This window comes from Terrapene carolina, unplaced genomic scaffold (genome assembly GCF_002925995.2).
Source record: "Terrapene carolina triunguis isolate 2854851 unplaced genomic scaffold, T_m_triunguis-2.0 Scaffold406, whole genome shotgun sequence".
NCBI classification, from domain to species: domain Eukaryota; kingdom Metazoa; phylum Chordata; order Testudines; family Emydidae; genus Terrapene; species Terrapene triunguis.
In genome coordinates this window covers 756,877-777,202 of record NW_020664757.1, presented here as the reverse complement: position 1 = coordinate 777,202, position 20,326 = coordinate 756,877, and the positions used below count along the sequence as shown (strand labels likewise).

Sequence of the window (20,326 nt, the reverse complement as noted above, 5' to 3'; positions counted from 1 at the left end):
TTTTTTTTTTTGCTCCTTCATGGAGATGTTTTGTTTGATTAGGTTACTTTGATTCCACTCTTGAACCATTGTGATTTCACTCACGGCTTCTGTCCTTGTAGCTCCTCCTCCCCTCCCACATCTCTCTATCCAATCTGGCTCACATGTTTTATCTGGTGATGTGCACCTCCAGGGTTGGTTCTAATTACAGCATCTACTTGCCACAAAATAACCTCGAAATGTCACCATGGACCTGTGGGTATTTCCTTTCCAGCCACAGTGCAATGGCCTGGAATGGTCAGTTTTACTATTTGTACTGGATCAAAACCAGGGCTGGATAAACGTGGACAGATAAAACAAATTCAAGGTGAAGCAAACCCAACCCCAAACTCCCCCACCTCCCACTTCCTTGGGGTGGGTTCCCAGAGCTCTCCTGCGCTGGTCCTTGGGAAATGACTGGCTATGCCCGTGGGATTGGCTCCTGGAGCCAGTGCTGTCTGTTCATGTGGCTTGTGATGCTGAGGTTGGGTTCAGCAGACTCAGTCTGGATTCAATCCCGAACAGGCTGCCCAGCCGTAGACCAGCCCCTGGGGGCTCCAGCTGTTGTTAGGAAAGAGGACTGCTGACTCAATTCCTGCCCTACCTTGGCTCAGCTCCAAACATGCACACACCTCCATTTCCTGCCTGCCTTTGGACCCTGTTCAGATCTTGTCTCCTCTTAAGCCTTTGTAGGCTAATTTATCCAGCCTTCTGGTCTGTTTTTTCTCACTCAGCAAATGCTTGGCTTAATTAAATCTTACAAATCTCCGTTCCATGACATCGGTAACATCTGGGGTCATTTTTTCATGTGACAGTCAACATGAAATCTGTCTTAATACTACTTCATGCTTCTGTAGCAGCTTCCATTGAAGGATCTCAAAGCACTTTCTGTGCAACAACACTAATAGTCATACCTAGCTCTTGTATAGCACTTTTCATCAGTACATCTCAAAGTGCAAAGGATGGTAAGTATCATTATCCCCATTTGTCTGATGGGGAAACTGAGGCACAGAGTGGTGACCTGACTTGCTCCAGGTCATCCAGCAGGTCAGTGGTAGAGCCTGGAATAGAGAACTCAGATGTCTTGAGTCCCAGTTGAGTGCTCCATCCACTATCTTTTTGAATTAAGCCTCTCACTAGCACTGTGAAATTAGTACTCACTATGCATCCTCCTTTTATAAATGGGGATAAAGTGGGGCAGAAAGAGGTTGTTTGACTTGTCTCAGGTCATAGAGAGAATGAATGGCAGTCAGGGAGAGAACTCTAATCACTAGGTAACACTGCCTCTTTGTTTCACTGTTTATCTTCTCTCTACCATGGATTTCTTCTTCCCTGCAAAGTTATTCCTGAGCACCGTACAGTGCCTAGCACAATGGGATCCTGGTCTTGAACTATGGTTCCAAGGTGCTATAGTAATATAAATAATAATTAATAATATTTTGTGCCTGGCTAGGGGTCAGAGTGGTGCGGCTTTGGCCCTGAGTTTGGCTGCCTGGCAGTGAAATAAGATAATGACCACTCCCAAGAGTCTTCATAACAAATCAATGGGCATCATCATCATAAACACGAGGAACAAGAATGGGAAAGAGAAATTGCATCTTGTAAAATTCACAGGAGTGGGGATAGGCTGTAGTGTCCTAATTGGACACATCAACCAATTGGAGCATGTTGCATGTATGTACTGAAGATGAGCAAACAGTGGGGGAAATTTACCATTAATAATCTTTTGAACTCAAAAGCAAGGGTCAATTTGACCCTGTTTGTGGCCTTTTCCATAGACATCTGAGATCCTTACTAGTTTGAATCCTCATCTAAAGTGGGGTTTTAGCTTGAATACTTAATATTCACTGTGAGCAAACTTTGAATTGGATTGTAAAATCTGCACATCCTGCTCAATCTTCAGTGGCATGAGTGTTGTGTGACTTCCGTCACTACTCAGTGTGACACACCGTGTGTATGTCACACTTTGAACATCTGCAGTGCACCATTTGTGAACGATCTGCATCCCGAGAATTAGTCACTGACAAAAATTAGAAGATCATGTTGAATAATTACTCGGTTCAAGAAACTCATGGTCTGTTCCCACACCATTTGCCAACGGGGGAAAAAATCATTGAATCCATGATTCTCTGGGAATTATTTTATCAGCATTACTATAGGTGAACATCTCAGGGACTAGGTAGGTTCTTAGGGCCAAAGCAAAAAAACAAAAACAAAAAAAGGAGGATGGGAAGGGAGAAAAAAGGGGCAGATGGGACAAAAGATGGCATCGTCATTAAGGGTATATTTCACTGGGCATGAGGAGACCTGGGTTAAATTCTTGGCTCTGCCACATATTTTCTATGTGACCTTGGGCACGTCACTTAATCTTTCTGCGTCTCAGTTCCCCAGGTGTAACATAGCACTGCCCTACCCCACAGGGCAGGTGTGAGGAGGATAAATACATTAAAGATTGTTAGACATTCACAAACTATGGTGATGGGGCCATATAAATACCTGAAAACAGAGAGAGTGGAAAAGAAATTGGAACCCCTTTTCAGCTGTCTGCCCTACTTGCCATCCTTTATTTCCTTTCCCACAATCTTTTCTTTCTGATCTCTCCCTCTGTCTCCTACAAACTTGAATTAAAAAAGAAAACTCCATGTCATTTTCCTGCCCCTGCTGCCCTGCTCCTCCCTAGGGAGAGCTGAAGGACATCCATAGTGGCACAGCAGTTATTGGAGGGTAAAGAGCAATGCTGAAGTGAAGGAGCTGGACTCGACAAGGCCTGGATCGACCGTAAAGGCTCTTAACAGTGATTACTGGTAACATCTTACCATCATGTAACCCTGTCTATCCAGAAGGACCCCAAAGTGCTTTGCAAGTGCATGTGGGAATACCTCCTGCATCTCCCACTGAAGTGCAGCCAACTCTGAGGTGTAACATTCTGTGCTTTATGGGCTTGATCCTGAGAAGCATCCAACAAAGTCAATGGTTGCTCAGCACCTTGCAAAACAAAAAATTGAAGATAAATCCTGCATCCACCTGAAACAATGAGGGGGATTTTAGGGAGACACAGTGGAATTCCCCAGACTGGAATCTGACCGGATCAGCAGGGCTGATGGGCCTATGCCTGTAAAATGGGTCACATGTCGTCTTTAATGAACCCAGGTGATCAGGACCTCTGTTTTATGTCTCATCCCAAAGATAGCTGGGGCAGTCTGGGAAGTTTTAGAATCAGCCAAACTCTTGTAAGAACTCAGTAGGACAGGAATTGTGAAGTGCCAGTGACTGGCAGCCTGCCAGGTAAGGAATTGCTGCAATGTATGATACGGTAGGCAAAGCGCCCAAGCTCGCTGGGGAGTTACTGTCCTCAGAGCTGCAGGCAAGGTAGATGCCAAACTGGGGCAGAAAGAAAAGAGGCAGGGATGCAGCAGGCTACTCCAGAGCCTGAAGTGAGGAAGGAAAGGAGGGGCATGCTGGGGTATTATCTCTGCATCCACCTCCTTGCTCTGTCCTGTTCTAACCTCCCCAGAGCATGGCCTTAGCTGGGCTGCATTCTCCAGCCAATGGATGGGCTGTCCACCCATTGCTGAGGAATCCCCCTCAGTCTCAGTCTCGTCATGTTGCAGGACAAATTTCAGCACTGCCTGTAACCATCGCAGTGTCTTTTATGCGGCATTTTATCACTAGGGCCATTTTCTTCCTGACCTCCACAGGTGATCGCTCAGCTTAAGTCTTGAAGCACGAGGGTTGCTATTCCTTTGGGTAGTCTTAATTTGTCCAAACTAACATTGCTGAAAATGTTATTCCATTCATGTAATGCCTTTAACACACAGGTCTGCATTGGGGGAGCTGCTGATGGACACTGTCCCAGCCAGCAGTTCTGGGAGGCTGTGACCCTAAGCACCCCGCTATTCACGCCCTACACGCTACTGCAATGATAGTTGTACAAAATATGCCTTGTGAGGTATCATTTTAAAACTAATAACATACTGGTCAATTATATGATTGTGGAACATATGTGACAAGACTGCCTGTGGAATTACAGATGTCTTCTGCTATTGTGTTTTAAAGTCTGTATTTGAACAAAGTAGAAAAGAGGTCTCCCCAGGTTTCGAATACAAATGAAGCAGGGTGACCAGTGACTATGGAACTGCAATTTACACATGCGGTAAACAAAACCATCAAAGCTCACAAGGTGATTGGCGAATCAACATGTCTGGGTCAGAAAGGATCATGTGTGTGCTTGTCTAACCAACCTGGTCATCAAGCAGACGTATTTACATGAAAGGTAAACAAAGCCATCAAGCCAACAAGGGGAAGAGGTAATGACTCATCTATCAACAGGGGATAGAGACTGCACCCTAGGGAAGACTTGCTGCTTCTTTAAGCAGGGTCAACGAACTGTAAGAGAGATGCTTTTAAGAGGTTTACTGGGCTATTAAGAGAGGGGCACCTAAGATGACAAGGGAAACCAGCACCTCATACTTCTGTGGAAGGATCTGAATGAGAGACAGCTAACCATGCTGGACCAAGAGTGAGCCAAACGATCTTAAACAAGTGGTGTAAACTGATGCAGTTCCACTGACTTCAATGGAGATACACTTACACCAGCTGGAGGTTTGGCCCTGAACTCTCTAACTCTGTTAACATCCAAGTATGTAACCAAATCAGGACAGGGCTCAGTCCCATGTATAGTGTCAGTCTGATCAGAGTTTTAATGATGCTGTAACATAGGTCCCAATCGTGGTATGTGGGATCTTACCTTTTTCCAAGGATCTAATCCCTCCTACTGCCAACATCTGGCGTAGACTCTATCTTTTCTCATTGCATAGCACAGCTCCTTCTCCTTTATTTAAATGCTTAGGTTCTATCTTGCTCTCTTTTTTTTCATTTCCAGAGCCAGATTTTCAATGACTTCACAACTGCCCCACCTTAGCCTTTAACCTCCGATGTGGTATGCTGTCGAGAATGCTTTCCAAACATAGGCTCCTCGTGTTGGGAGATGTGCAGTTTTACTCCGCTGTGTGATCATTATTTATTCTTCACATCTGCAATCTGAGTCTTCAGAGTTGAAATCAGGAGGCTTAATTATTTACCTCTTATTGACAACCCGAAAAACACCGTTGGGTAAAAATCTTGATATGGGCACTGCACATCCCAGATCAAATATTTAGGTAATTAATTAGTGGGTAGACTATCATGTCATTTTTCAATACCCATAAGTAGAAGCAGGCCCTGTCTGGGCAGTTAACGCCCTGCAACCTCCCCTCTCCATGTAATCTGGTGTGTAGCCTACAGTTGCTGAGACAACTGAGTGGTGAAGCCATGCATCCAATCCCCAGGCAGTATGTAGGTCCTGTATAGAGGCTGTGCCATAGCTCAAATGACTCTGATTAAAAGAGCAAAAACAAGCCAGGTATTACTCTGAAACTCTATAATTAGCACTTCATGCTGACTATTTTTTTCCTCTCTCTTTCCCCCCCCAAACCCCTGGCCATTTTTATAAATTTGCTAATTGTCTCTCACAGTGAGTAAATATACAGCTGTGCACGAGCTTTTACCTTTTGATGTTAACATAAGAGAACTCTTGAATTACAAAGAGCTAGTGGGTATTTGAAAGAATAAAATGCGGAAGCTGCAGTGTAATCAAAGCTCATTATGGTTATTCTTGGTGTAATGTCTCTTTCCATCTCCTACATAATTAGTCAGTTTGGATTGTTGGAGCAGTTTATTTTAACGGGCATTGTCTCTTCTCTCTCGCTCTGTCTGATTTCAATAACCATGACCTCCAGCCTCTCTGGCACTTTATGATGTTGTTGGGTTTTTTTCCCACAGGCCCCATTATGTTGCCATGGAGAGAATTAAGGGTTCGTAAATACAGACAAATCAAGGTCCGGAGTCATATTTATAAACCAGCAAGTATTAAGGGGTGACAAAAGTACACACCAGCAAAGATGTAGGCTCAGGTCTGCAAATACTGGCCTCTCTTGTCTGCATCCACATTTTGCCTGCATCAGTGTTAATTTTGCACTGATAATTATTTACAGGTGGCATTTCAGACCTGATTCTACAAACACTTACTACTGTCCTGGGTATAATGAAGAGAATCCCTGGAAAATGCAAGTGACAAAGAAAGATGGAACCTACTCCTACGATGAAAAGTTAGGGTCAAATTCTGCTTGGTTACACCAGCATAATCTTGATTAAACCCAATGAAGTCAAGGAAGCTACACTGATGTCAATTCAAAGTAACAGAAAATAATCTAGCCCTTATTTGATAACTGACTTTAGGTAAATTCACTAGGATAAATCCTGAGATCGTTCCCTTTGATAGCAATGGGTGTTTTTGTGTGGTAGGAATGAGTAAAGACCTTGGGATTTGACCCAAAATATTTTGATTTGTCTTGATTTTTTTCATTGCAATATATTTGCCGGTATTTGATTTCAGAAAGAAAAGTCTCTATAAAGAAGAAGTACTTCAAAGAGAGGCAAATCACCAAGTGCTTTTACGTGTAAAAAGCAAAAGGAAAAAGAACCAAAAAAAGAAAGAAAGCTGAGTGAAAATCTGAGTAATAGAAAAGCTGGCTTTCAATTTTTAAGAGTGCCTTATAGAGTATCTGATGAAATCCCTGGAACACCGAAAAGCTAAAGTGTTCAGTGTTTCTGTTTCCAGTTGTTCCTGCAAATTGTCACACTGGGGGAGTGTATAATCTGCTGTGTTTTCAGTGGTCTCGGTAACTTATTGTCCGATTAATACAACTCAGGTTGCAAATGTCTGTCAGGAATAGTGAATTTGGCCTTGCTGGGAAGTGAATGCATTTTCTCTCAGCCTCTTGGGGAAGTAACTTACTTTTCTATTACATTCAGCCTTTGTTGCACAACTCTTTATACCAGTGGCAGATGGTTGTTACTGGGCAGGTTTTTAGCAGTGCAGCCAAGAACTCCAAAGCGGTAACGTTTAGGGCCTGCAGGCATATGATTCTGATTCATCCCGCACAGTGGGTTTAGACCAGTGTAGCACTGCTGACTTTCAGGAATTTCTCCTGATTTACACTCGTGCAGGCAAATGGAGAATCAGGCCTGTAGCACCTTGGCTATGATGTAGGTCTTTAGCTAAGCAGTTTTGGGACTTGGATGGGAAACTTCCAAGGATAGGGCCAGGTGTTGTAGGAACTGATGTGGGTAATTCAGTGGGGGCGCCCGGTTCTGTGAGTTATAGTGCTGTGGATGGGTGCAAGGGGGATGCTGTGCTGCTGGAAAGTGCTGTCTTTCATAAAGAGGTAAAAATAAAGTGATATTAGGGCACGTTTGGCAAGAGTAGACTCGTTCTGGCCAGCCTGCATAGTGCTTCTCTAAAGTTCCCCAGGTGCTTTCAGTAGGATAATGTTTTCTTCATGCACTGTCCTGAACAGATGCATAGTGATGCTGTTGAAGAACAGCTGCCGCATTTCAATGATGGCTGAAAATATATACATAAAATCTTCATAGTTTAATGTGATCTGCTCTGAGTATAGCAAGCAGTGCCATTCGGGGCATGTAACATGTTCATGCATGACTCAGTGCAACTGCCACCACCCACCCATTCAAAAAATACACAGAGCAAATCACTGCCAAACGGGTGGTGAAATCCTGATCATTTTAATGCAGGCCTAAGGGTCGGGTGCCTTTTTTGGAAATCTGACACTCATGGTTCTTCAGATTGCATTCAGGGTGGTCAAACTAAAGCTGGGGTGGGGGGGGGAGAGAAAGGATGTCCTTGCCTGTGGAAATTTTTGGAGATTTGGAAGAAATTTCCCATTCCAAATCAGGGCAAAATGTTGAAGTCTCAAAAATGTTTGAAAATGTGAAGAAAAAAAAATTCAGTTCAGGCCAATCAAAATGTTTTTTGTTTCGATAATTTTGAAACATTTTGTTTTGATTTTGACCTTTTTTTGTTTAACTTTTTTTCTTAAATTAAAATTAGCTTAATTTTTAAATGAAAAGTTGAAAAACTTTTTTTTTTTTCATTTCAAAAATGTCAAGGAGACCTTCTGAAAATTTCAAAATTTCTTGGTCGCTTTTTTTCCCCCCCCAAATTGGGGAAATTTGTCTAAACTGACCTTTTCCAGTGACAAGCTTTGGCTTTGACTAATTGGTATTTTCCAGGAAAAAAAAAAAAAAAAAAAGTTCTGTTGAAAAATTCCCTCTAACGTTACTGTTTCCATCTGTGGTGCCCATACCTGTATGGGCATGTAATAATCCTGTAGAGTTCCATGGTCTGGTACAATCTCCTCCCAAAACAACTGGGCATAAAAACATTACCAGTCCCGAGAGCATCCCATGGCTTTTAGTTATGCTACGTATGTTCAGTGTAAAATCAATTTGCTTTGCTTTGCTTGCTGCTTGTCATTGTCTTAGGGTTAGCTGGTGTAGGAGGCAGTACTTGGGGGGGACTGTGCCACAATCTCTTCTGTTCCAGGGCTGATTGGTGCACATGGAGGTGTAGGTTGGGGACAGAGGTGACATTGGTCATCATCACACATTAACATGGCATAGACTGATTATGTTCTCCAAGGTGCTGGCCTCTCTCCATGGGCTGGTGTGGAGGGGATGGGATGGGCTCATGGCCCCACCTCTCCTCTCCCCTTTCTGAGTCATTTATTTCACAGACGAGCAAGGGCTAAGCTGTCCCTTCTCACGTTAGATGCTACTGCAGTGTGCTCTTGCATAGGCCAGCCTGTGGTGGGGGTGCTTCTTGCCTGTGTCTCTTTCCGCCCCCAGCACCAGAGCAGGACACAATCTGGCCCGTAGTCTCTCTTTATTTCCCCTCGGTTTGGTACCTTGGAATCTGCTCCCGCTTCCCTCAGGATAAAGGTAATTCCTTTGACGTCCACAGAGTTATGCTGCGGGGAAACTGGTGTCAGTGAGCAGGGATTCAGACCTAACTTTCTTCTGATGTCCTCCAGTTTTACTTCAGTGTAACTCCATTGGGCCTGATTCTCCCCTGTTCTGCCTCCCTAACACTGAGGACCAGCTGCAGCCAATGCTTAGAGCAGCTTCCAGGCTGCTTTTAATTTTTAGCACTGATGCAGGATCATTAATGGACCCTACTCCGATGGAGGCTAGCCAGACTGGTGTTGCGCTCCACCCCTCCCTAGCCCCCGCTGCCCACAACATGCTCCCTACTCGTAGAAGGGAGAGCACACCAGGCTTAAGGCTACTACTAGTTACCGTAGTATCTGAGCACTTCACAGTCTTTAATGTATTGATCCTCACAACACCCCTGTGAGGTAGGGCAACGCTGTGTCCCCATTTTAATGGAGGGGGATCTGAGGCACAGAGAGGTCAAGTGATTTGCGCAAGATCACTCCAGGAGTCTGTGGCAATGAAGGGACTTGAACCCAGGTCTCCGGCTAGAGCTCTAACCACTGGACCATCCTCCCTCTAGCGATGGTGGGGAATTTTCTGCTGGTGGCTTGCAGCCAGTTCCCAGGTGGAGTGGTAGTAAGGGGCAGATCTGAGAATACAGCCCACTCCGTTGACTCCAGTCAAGTGACTCCCATGTTTTGCTGGTATAAGTAAAAGCAGAACTAGCCCCACTAATGTTTCCCTCCTACCAGGTTAGGCAGCCCTATGCTGCACTATTCTCTCCCCCCCCCCCCCCCCCCCCCCCTCCTCTTTTCTTTTTTTTTTTTTTTCTTTCTCTTTTTTACATTTCTTCTTTTCCTGCTGGTTCCCCGAAGTCTGGTTTCCAGGCGATCAGCGCCCATTAACTATTCCACCGAGTGTGCTATTGCTCTCCTGTCTCTCTGTACTGACGCTCAGCTGCAGTCATTTGCTGAACTCAGCTCCTGCGTTTGGGCTTTTTTACTATTTTTATGACAAACCTATTAATAATAATAATTGTTAAAAAAGATACTCGACAGGCAGGAACAGCACGTGGAAATGGCTGCATGCAAACTCTGGAGGGAGGAGGGGTGGCCGGACACTTTTGCTAATGCTCTGTGGCTGTGTTGGCGGCGGGCGTTTGGAACGCTGTGTTGTCTAACCCCCTGGTGTTAAAAAGGCCAGCAGCCCTGGGGGCCTTGTCCACATTAGTGCAGCTCCCACCTTTGCTATCACTGGAGGAGCTAGTGCAACAGAGTGGGTGGGAATATTCTTCAGATAACCTTACTGTGCACCAGGGCTGGGATCAAGGCTTTAGTGTCACTCAAATGTCATATTTACAGGCTCAGTCCTTAGCTTGTGCAAACTGGTGTCCTTCCACTGAAGTCAGTGCAGCGACACTGATTTACACCAGGCAAAGACCTGGCCCTACAAGGATTGAGACCAGCTCTGCTCTCACATTCACTGGTGTAAATCCAGACTAGCTCCTTTGAAACCAATGGAGTTGCTCTGATTTTATACCCATGGTGCTTTCAGTGGCATTAGTGTCAGTGATTGCAGAATTTAGCTCACTGTGTGCAATTCAAAGGGCTGATCTTGTGCAGGGTTGAGTACCCCCAGCTCCCATTGATTTCAATGAGATTTGAGGGTACTCAGCACCCTGCAGTATCAGACCCTCCGTAAAGGACAAGGTGGGGTAAGGCATCGCTTCCTCATACAATGTTGTGCCACCTAGGAGGGGGTGAATTTATTCTGAACCCACTTGAACACTGTGGGTTTGAACATTCAGCTTGAACAGGTTTGTTTGTTTGTTTGTTTTTAATAAAAATGCTTTATTGCTTATCAGATAGAAGAGACCACAGCAAGGGTTAAGAGAAAGAGAGGCAAAGTGTAATGAACAGACAAGATGGGAGCCGAGCAGAAAGGGACAGAGAGTAAAGAAATTATAGGGAATGTGAAATAAAGGAGTGGTGTGTGAGAGGGAGATTATAATGAATACAGTGGGCCTGATTTTTATCTCATTGTCAATTTCTCCGTACACAAACAGACTGACAGAAAAATATTTCCATCGATAATTGAAATCTACAAATAGGCAAAGGAAGAAAACACTGCTTGACAACTTATTACACTTTGATTTAAGGATATTTACTTTGCACATGTTGATATGTGATGTTGACAATTTGTGTTTTAATGGTTATAAAGCCTGAACTTTTTGAATCTCAATATCAATTGTTGTTAAATAATTATTGCTAAGCCCCGCAATAATTTCCCACAACTGTGAAAATTTAAATGGATAAAAATAAAAGATGCTTAAAATCCATAATTTTGCATAACTGAACATTTAAACCAATAACAATCTAAAAAGATGCTTACAAATAAACATCCATTTTATCCTCTCAAAATTAAAAAAGTAAATTCTGCCAAGCCTACTGCGGCACTCTGTACCTCAAAGCAGCACCCTGGAACCCATATTCACCCCTGTCGTGTAATTATGATATATTTCATACAAAGCATGCCATATAAGATATCATAGGAAACATGAACTGCTGAAACCCATTGTTCTGTCAAAATATACATATCATTAGTGTGTATGAAGTTATGGAATTTCGCTGTATGGTTGTTACTGAAATATGTTATAAGTTTGGGATCCTTCCATTGCTAGTTCTCCACTGACAACAAAGGAGGTGATCCATACCCAAGAGGGCATTGAACGACCATTAATCCACAGGGGAGTTGTAAACAAAGGGATTTACAATTCTGTAAGAGAAGCACCACACAATGGGGGATTGCTCAACCCTGTGACTCAGCAAGGGACTCCAGGCATGCCTGGGCTAGTGTCTTTCCAGGGACATGGACTAAGAGTATCAAATAAGGGACAGTGGCATTGTGCTTTTACCTTTCTCCTCCACCACCTACACGGGAAGCAACAAGAATGCTGGAAAGACAAAGACCTGAACTGAGGAGACTGGTCCCAGGCTTAAAGGGAAAGCCTGTGTATTAAGACTGTAACCTACCTACAATATCCAATGGACCCCAAAATCTTTTTATTTACATATTATGATTGGGTTTTTTGTTATTATTTTCTCTAGAGTCTGGACTTTAACTATACCTTGACCAAGAAATTTGAACCTTGACAAAAAATAATCGACTTACCCCTGTTCTATACGAACAATCAATCCATCAGTTGCCAATGTCCCTTCAAAAAGTCAAGCCTGACTCCTTTCCTATAGGCAGGTTTTACACTAGTATAATTCCATTGACTTCACCGATTTATACTACTGTAAGCGAGGAGAGAATTAGGCCCTGCCAATGACAGAACATGTAGATGGTATAATTAAGAATAGATTGTAGCTTTCATCCCCATTTCACAATAACTATACTCCTGGAGGGGAGTTTAAACTATCACCTCCAGCTTCTTTCTTTTATTAAACAGGCAGGATACAAACCCGCTGTTATCCTCTCTGCAGCCTTTGAAACACAATCAGCTCACAGTAAAAACAGGACTTTTCCTCCTATGCCTGTGAGGTTTGAAAAGATGGGTTTTTGATAGGTAATTTTGCTTTGTGTTGTTCCCCTTGCCAGTAACCTAACATTAGTTCCAGGGGAGGGGAAGGGATTTTAAGAGGGTTGTACAACCCCATGTGAAACTTAGCTTGCAATATGCATGTTGTTAAACATACATTTCCCCCCTTCCCGTTGAGGTTAATGGCAAATCGTTTCTAGGCTTTTCAGGGCTGGGCCAGAGTGAGGAATAGGAACTCTGTTCTCTTTATAATAATTAGGTGTGACTTCAGGTATCTGATGCTTGGGGACTGATTTCCTGTACATTGCTTCACGGGGACATCCATTGTCTACCTCTGTACTGGAAATCTGACCTTTTTTTTTGGTTCTTGTCAAAGGTCAGCTCTCACCTTTCCCCATCTCGTAACTTGTTTAGCTGCTCAGGTACTATCATGGACTTTCTCTTTTCATTCCTCAGTGTTTTAAACCGCACCCCTGTGCACCTGGTCCATGAAATCATATTAGTGGATGACTTCAGCGATGATCGTAAGTGACTCTCCATATCTTAACCACCAGGAGACAGACTGCACACAAGGGGGCTGTGCTGCGTTGGGATGACAGAATAAGTGAAGGGATGGGGAGTACACAGCCCTATGTTGGGTGATGGCAGTACATGGGAGCTGTATTACCTTTCACATATAGCCCCCTTTGCAATGAGCTTGGGATTCGAGGGTGTGGGGCTGGGCATGGAGCTAGAGACAGATTCTTTAAGCTGGAGGAACTTTATGTATCTCATTTGCCTGTTTATGCTGTCTGTTTAATTTTTATGCTTTAACTCAGGATAGACAGTACAGTGAGGCTGGTCAGCTTCATTTTCTGTTTATAGTCAGTTTCACTTTCTGGTTTCCATTCACTATAGGGCATTGGTTGAAAATCTGGCTAAAATTTAGGCTGTGTACTGGGAAGCTCTGAGAAAGCCCAATGGCCAGGAGAGCCACGTCCGCAAGTTGTCTTTGTCTTAAAAAAGCTCTAAATAGTTTTTTTCGTTTAAACAAATAAACATTGCCATGCAGAGTTTGCAGTAGAACAGGATGGGAAATCCATTTTTTCAGCCTGTGAAAATTTTTGAGATTTCAAAAAACAATTCCAAGCAGGATGTGTGGACAATTTCAAAATGTTTTTTTTTTTTCCAAAAAAATTTTGAAACAGGAAATTCATCATAAGTGACCTTTTCCCTCTGAAACGTTTTGGTTTTGAAGAATCAGCATTTTCCAACCCAAAAACCTTTCACTGAAAAATTCCCATCCAGCTTCAGTTTGCAGCCCACATGTTACCACATGATACTGGTGCATGAGACTCTGAAAGTCACTGTCTAAAATCAGAAGTAAAACTGACTGGTCTGTTTTCATTTTCCACGCGCAAAAAGTATGTAAGTAGCTTGTATGATACAAAATCAATACAGCTGTGTGAGAGTCTACCAGTTTTAATAATCTAAGGTGTTAGAAAGGGAATTTGTTTTTTAAAAAAAGATTTTGAACCACAGTTCACACTTCCCTTTCTACAAAGGGTGGGGTTGCAAATGCTGCATGAGAATTTCAAACTCCAAAAGAGAGGATCTGTTTTAATTGAAACCAAATAATCATTTCTGTTCACAGCAGGCCTGATTCTAATCCCACACCAATTTTACACTGGTGGTGGTCTACTGTGGTAGATCTAATTCTCAGTTACACTGCTATAAGTCCAGAACACCTTTTGAGTTAAGTGGAGCTATTCTGGATTTGCACCATTGTTCCTGAGAGGAGACTCTCACTTCAAAGGAGTAACTCCTGATTTTCACTGGTGTAAGGGAGAGGGATTCAGATCCGTTTAGTGATCATTTGTAGCATAGTGAGCCAGCTACAGCTGTGTCATAAAATGATGCTGTAAATTACACATGGGACCTGATTCTCCCTCCATTACACCCATTTTACACAGTGTCACTCTGTTGAAGGATGTGGGCCAGATCTCAGCTGGTGTAAATAGGCAACGCTCCATTGACTTCAGTAGAATTACGCCGGTTGAGCCCAGCTGAGGATCAGGCCCAATGATGTTACACTGGCGTGACTGAGTGGAGAATCAGGGCTGTAGAGTGAAGTGAATAAGAGAACAGGTTTAATTGATACAATGAATGCTCATTGCATCACTTTAACTTGCACACCAAGGGGCTGCAAGGTGTAGCAGAAAAGCAACTAAAAGGAGGATGTAAAATACACTTATACCCATTTTCCAAGCAATTTACTCTCTACCTGCCAACACTCAAAGGCTATAAATAGGGCTGGTTGAAGTGCATATTAAGCACAAAGGGTCGGATTCTGATCTCACGCTGGCATAAGAGCCTGATCCAAAGCCCACTGAAGTCACTGGAAAGACTCCTGTTGAATTCAGTGAGTTTTGGATCATAAAATCATAGCATATCAGGGTTGGAAGGGACCTCAGGAGGTCATCTAGTTCAACCCCCTGCTCAAAGCAGGACCAATCCCCACCTAAATCATCCCAGCCAGGGCTTTGTCAGATTCTATATCAAGAGCAACTACACTGAAATCAGTGGAGTTACACTGATGTGAAACTCTTGTGACTGAGATACGAACCAGGCCTGGAGCTTTTCAGTCTGCTGGAAGAGATGAGAATAGGTGTGATGTTTGAGGGATAGAATAAACACATGACAGCTATTTGGCTAAAAAATATAAGGCACTTACCTTCTTAAAAGCAGCAAGTTGTTGGGCTAGATCTTCATCTGCATCAGAGCTCTACATGGGACAAGATGGGGAGAGGGTGCAAAGGTGGCTGTCAGTCACCTTTGCACTCCCCTTAGTCCTTTAGGTATCAGAGGTCACTTTGGTGCCTGCCTAATTTAGAGCAACCTCAGGACTGCTCTACATTGTACCCAGCTGCAACAGCCCCCAAGGAGCCATTCTACAGCTGAGATTGCCAGAGTGCAGTAGTGCTCCATTCATCCCTTCCTTTCACCTTGGCCATGCCCTTTAGGCCACCCAAGGGTTTTCTTGCCTCATGAGGGAACAGAGACCATGGGGGTGAGGTAATATCTTTTATCAGACTAATTTCTGTTGGTGAAAGAGACAAGCATTTGAGTTACACAAAGCTCTTCTTCAGGTTTACTTATGTGGCTGGTTATCTAGATTTACACTAACGTAAATGAAGTCAGAATCCAACCTAAGCCCTGATTCTCCTCGCCCACTGATTTTACATTGTCATTCTATTGGACCATATCCTCAGCCCTTGTAAATCCATCTAACTCCATTGAAATAAATGGACTGATTTACACCAACGAGGTAGCTGGTCCATTTACTTCAGCAGAGTCACTCATGATTTACACAGGTGTGCGATCAAAATCAAGCCCAGTTTCTATCTGAGGTGCCACCCATGAAAAAAATAATCCTTCCTGCCCTCTTAATTACCCTGTGAGGCCCACGTCTGGTGAAAGTTATAGCCTCAACATTGATGTGTTCTGTGCCTCTGTGTTTCCAAAGCTGACGACTGCCGTTTACTGGGCAAGTTACCCAAGGTGAAATGCTTGCGCAACAGGCAACGAGAAGGTAAGATCCTGTTGGTGAGGACACAGGTGGGTGGCAAGACAGATGGATGCCCAGTTGAGTTGGCAGGAGTGACTGTGTTGGGGTGATGTGGTCACAGGGAGGTCTGCCGGACTTCTGCAAATATCAGTGACTCTTGGCTCTGAGGGGCGAGAGCACTAATAAAAAGAGATGTTCAGAAGGGCCAGGAATCAAAATGGATTCCCCCCCACTCAAAGAGATTGGACCTATTAAGATATCCAATGAGGCTCAGCTGCAGCTTATTAGCCAGAAAATTAGAACAGGCAAAACAAAGCCCGGGGACTTCTTTTTAAAGCTGTTTGTTCTAATGAAACAGACGAGATCAGCTCCTGCTGCCTCCATGGGAATTTTAAAAAAATGTAAATTAATTATATTTTAAAGATTAAGAAGATCTGTAAGGAGGATGAACGTATGCCCTGGGGGGCTATTGCTGGCGACCTCCAGATACACTTTGCCACCCAGCCCCAGAATCTAAATGGATATTTTCTAATGCTGCTTTACAGTATTAAAAAAAAAAATCAAAATGTTTTTAGTGGCAAGCCAAAGGCATGAGCTATAGGGATTTTGTGGAGTGGGGAGATAGGGAGGATGGGGAGTAGAGGGGGTTTATCTGAGTATTCTCCTGCTTGGCTGGATTTGCTATGTTAGACTGGGGGTGAATCTTGAGTGGCCCCTTTGATGTCAGAGAAGTTCTCTGCATTGACACTGGTGTAAGTGAGTCACAATCTGGCCCTCTCTCTGGATTTCTGTCTGTCTTTCTCCCAGCCAAACTGTGACACCCCACCACATGCACTCCACATACAGACATGCTCCTCCATGGCATCAGAATGCCCTGACCCAGTGGAAATGGGTTCTGCTGCAGATGCAGGTATGTAGGGAGTCATGATTTGGGAACCCAGCCCAGACAGGTCACATCCACTTGTACACCACAGAGTTATACTCCATTGAAGCTCTTTGCACGCTGCCTGTAGGCAGTTGGGGCAAGGGTGTGGTGGAGATGGTAGGCCCCTAGCTAGATGACAGAGCCTGGAGCTGCCATAAAAGTTGTAGAGTGCAGTCAGAGTGGATCCTCCATTCTCCAGTCCACAAGGATATCCCCAGTAAACCTCATAGTCACTCAGGTTGCCCCAGGTTCCAGGGTTTGGCCTGTCTGTCTGTCTGTCTCTCGCTCTTGCTCTGACTCCATTCGTGGGGTATGTCTCAGTCCCTTTCCTCCAGGTTCTTGTAACATAATTATCAATGAGCTCCTTCTGCCTGTCCCTGCAATGCTGCTTCTTGCCTTTGTGATCTTCTATTTCCCAGCATCCCTCAGTTCCTTGTTGTCTCCTTTCATCCCACCACCACTACCACCGACGGTGCTATTCCAGCACCGCCTCCATTCTTGTGTCCCCATTTAGTGCTCTCAGCTATCCTTGGTCAAGGTGCAAGTCCTTCTGTTTGTGGAGGGTCCATCCATTTAGTTAATGCTGCTGCTAACTGGCAAATGGGCAGTGTGCTGGAGGAATGAGCGGGGAGGAGCCATTTGACTGTAGTACAGATGGTAGATATCACATACACAGAGACAGTGGAGAGATGTAACTGGTGGAAGGAGGGCTTCGTGTTCATCTTTAGAGATCAAAAATTAACCAAACAATCCAGCCCTAAATCTGCGTGTCTGAGTAGTTCCCCATGAACTGTAGTATCACAGCTAGATATACCCACTGCATTTACCTCTGTCTCTTTCTCACATACACAAATATCCACCTCCTACATTTGCCAACAGCCAGGTGGGGGTAAGTGCATTATAATGGACACAGCAGGCTTGCTGCTCCTTGGGACCAGCACTTGAGATGTCCCCCTCCTTGATAAAAGATATGTTTCTGCTGAGCATCCTGAGCCGATGATCTTCGATGCCACAGAGGGCAAGACATCAGCGGGGCAGTAGATGGACCCAGCAGCGGGAAGTCAAGATGAGTTTTAGGGATTAGAGAGAGAGACCTATTCACGGATTGACACTACAGTTATGGACAGTCCTCCATCCCTACACCCGGCTTCCATGGACATAAGTGGGAACGTCGCTGGTGGATCCAGTGAACGTACAGACTGAAACCACAGACTTACTAAGGAGACTCACTCACTCTGTGTGGCGGAGGATGGATGGGGGTTGGTGGTGGTGGTGTGATTAAAATATTTGTTCAAATTCCCCTCTCCTTTGTCACTGCTGTTACAGACACATTCCAAGCTGAATTAAATTCACATTAGATTATTGTATCTGTGGGGGTTACTGAAGCATTTTAAGTCTTGTTTTTTCCCCAGGAAAGTGGCAGCAGAAATAATTGCATGAATTAAGAATTGGTGTAAATGCCATAAATCAGTAATCTAAATGGCCCCTTTATTTACTTTAATGACCTTGGAAAATGGAGGTGGCTTGCTCACACCAAACCCTAGGTATGCACATGTGGGATGGAGGATGGGTCAGGGCTCAAGGGTTCTGTGGGTGTAGAATGTGCTTCTGGGGAGTCCACTAAGCCCCTGCACAGAGACGCATGCAATCTGTGCTGCACCTGAGCTTGCGTGTATCTGAACAGGTTTGATCCGGTCCCGAATCCGAGGGGCAGACATGGCACAGGCAGGAGTCCTGACCTTCCTAGACAGTCACTGTGAGGTGAATAAAGACTGGCTGCTGCCTCTCCTGCAGAGGATCAAAGAGGTAAGTGTCTCAGAAAACCAAGTCACCACTCAGTTAGCACAAGTCTTGGCAAAATCCACCAATAGCTTCTCTTATGGCCAGTGGTGGACATGTGTCGGAACGTTCAGGGCTGACCCTCAGTGGGGTACCTGCCAAGGTTTTCTCTCTCTAGCCTTTCTTTAGGATGCACTAGAGTTTTCTCTCTCTCTCCTGCTCCATTGGTGATCCCAGTTGGCCTAGTTCATCCCTGATGTACTGCTGCTGTAGTCAGAAGGATTACCCTGGCTGTGCAATAGTGAGTCAGTCCCACCAGATGATGGGTATGTTGCAGAGACAGGAGGCAAGGAACTGGCCAGTGTGTGTGTGCAAATCAAGTTAGCTGAACCCCTGGGTCCCTGTTGCAATTGCTGAGAGGCAAATGCTGAGTGGTGCAAGGGGAATAGGTGGGCATTGCTCCAAGGGACTTTTCAATTAGGCTCATGTAAAAAATGCCCAATACTGATGATTTAGGGCTGTTTGAATAAGGGTTGAATTTAATTTCATGCTAATTAAACTTTAATAAATGGATTTAATAGGTTTAAATTCTGCTGATTTCACAGCAGACAATGACGTTCTCCTTCCACTAGAAACACCTTTCTCCTCGGCCTGCCCGCCACAAATAAAAGGTGGCGTGATCTTGTGGGTTCGGTGTAGCATCTGGGAACATCTGCCACTGACTCCTGTGACCTTGGACCTCACTGTGCCTGAATTTCCCCCTCTGTAAAATGGGGATAATTATACGTATGCACCTCACAGGGACATCGCATGCAGATTTTAATTAGTTGGGTGGTTAACTGTGCTTGGAAGATGAGTGTTTATGAATCATTAGATCATTATTGTTACTATTATGTGTGTCTCCTGGTAAATACTGTTATTCATGATTAAAACAGTTCTTTGTATATTTTATTATGAAATATATGAACATATCTTTGGGGAACTGGCGCATATAGGGGTGAAATGCCTTGTGTAAGGTCACAATATTATGTAAAAATGCGCTTGTTTTGCCATAATCCTGCCCCTTGTCTCTCTCATCACCCTGCAGCATCTTCTCACAAACCTACCTTGCCCCTTGTCACAAACTTATGTTGTTCCATGTGAAGCTCCGGTGATGTGGTGGGGGCACAAGTCCAGGTTAATTTCCTAACCTGTGAGCTCTCAGGGTCAGGCCTTTTTACTGTGTTTGTGCAATGCCTACCCCAACGGGGCCCCGAACTCTGACTGAAGGTGGCACTAAAATACATCTAATAAATACTGATGTAATCACAATGACACTTACATATTATGAAGACTCCCCTCTGACCTGCCCCATTACAGGGTCTTCCACTAACGTTTATTTCACTGATTGATTGTTTTTCACCCTGGATATGGCCTTTTAACACTCCTCCCCCTCCACGTTTTCCTTCTCCAGCCAACTCCTCCCTGCATTTTAACTCAAGAGCAACAGCATTTTTCCCGTTGACGTGTTCTGGCAGAGTGAAAGTGAGCAGGGTGGCAGTCAGGACTGCATTTCCCTTGCAGCGCTAGGGACCGTAGCTCATGCTCAGAGTCGATGTGTGGATGGCAGAGGCAGCAATGCCGGAGGAGTTTCATTACAACCGAGCAGCAGGAGCATGGTTTGAATGTAGCATTAAAGCCAAAC

The 20,326-nt window shown here is 44.2% G+C and overlaps 1 protein-coding gene across 1 annotated transcript in view; it reads left to right on the top strand.

Moving 5' to 3' along the window:
• Positions 1-20,326, top strand: part of GALNT14 (polypeptide N-acetylgalactosaminyltransferase 14) — a 188,404-nt gene that overhangs the window by 120,007 nt on the left and 48,071 nt on the right. Inside the window, exons 4-6 of the mRNA XM_026658187.2 lie at positions 12,848-12,915; positions 15,897-15,962; positions 18,548-18,669. Coding sequence (XP_026513972.1) covers positions 12,848-12,915; positions 15,897-15,962; positions 18,548-18,669 — 256 coding nt within the window. The remainder of the gene's footprint in view (positions 1-12,847; positions 12,916-15,896; positions 15,963-18,547; positions 18,670-20,326) is intronic.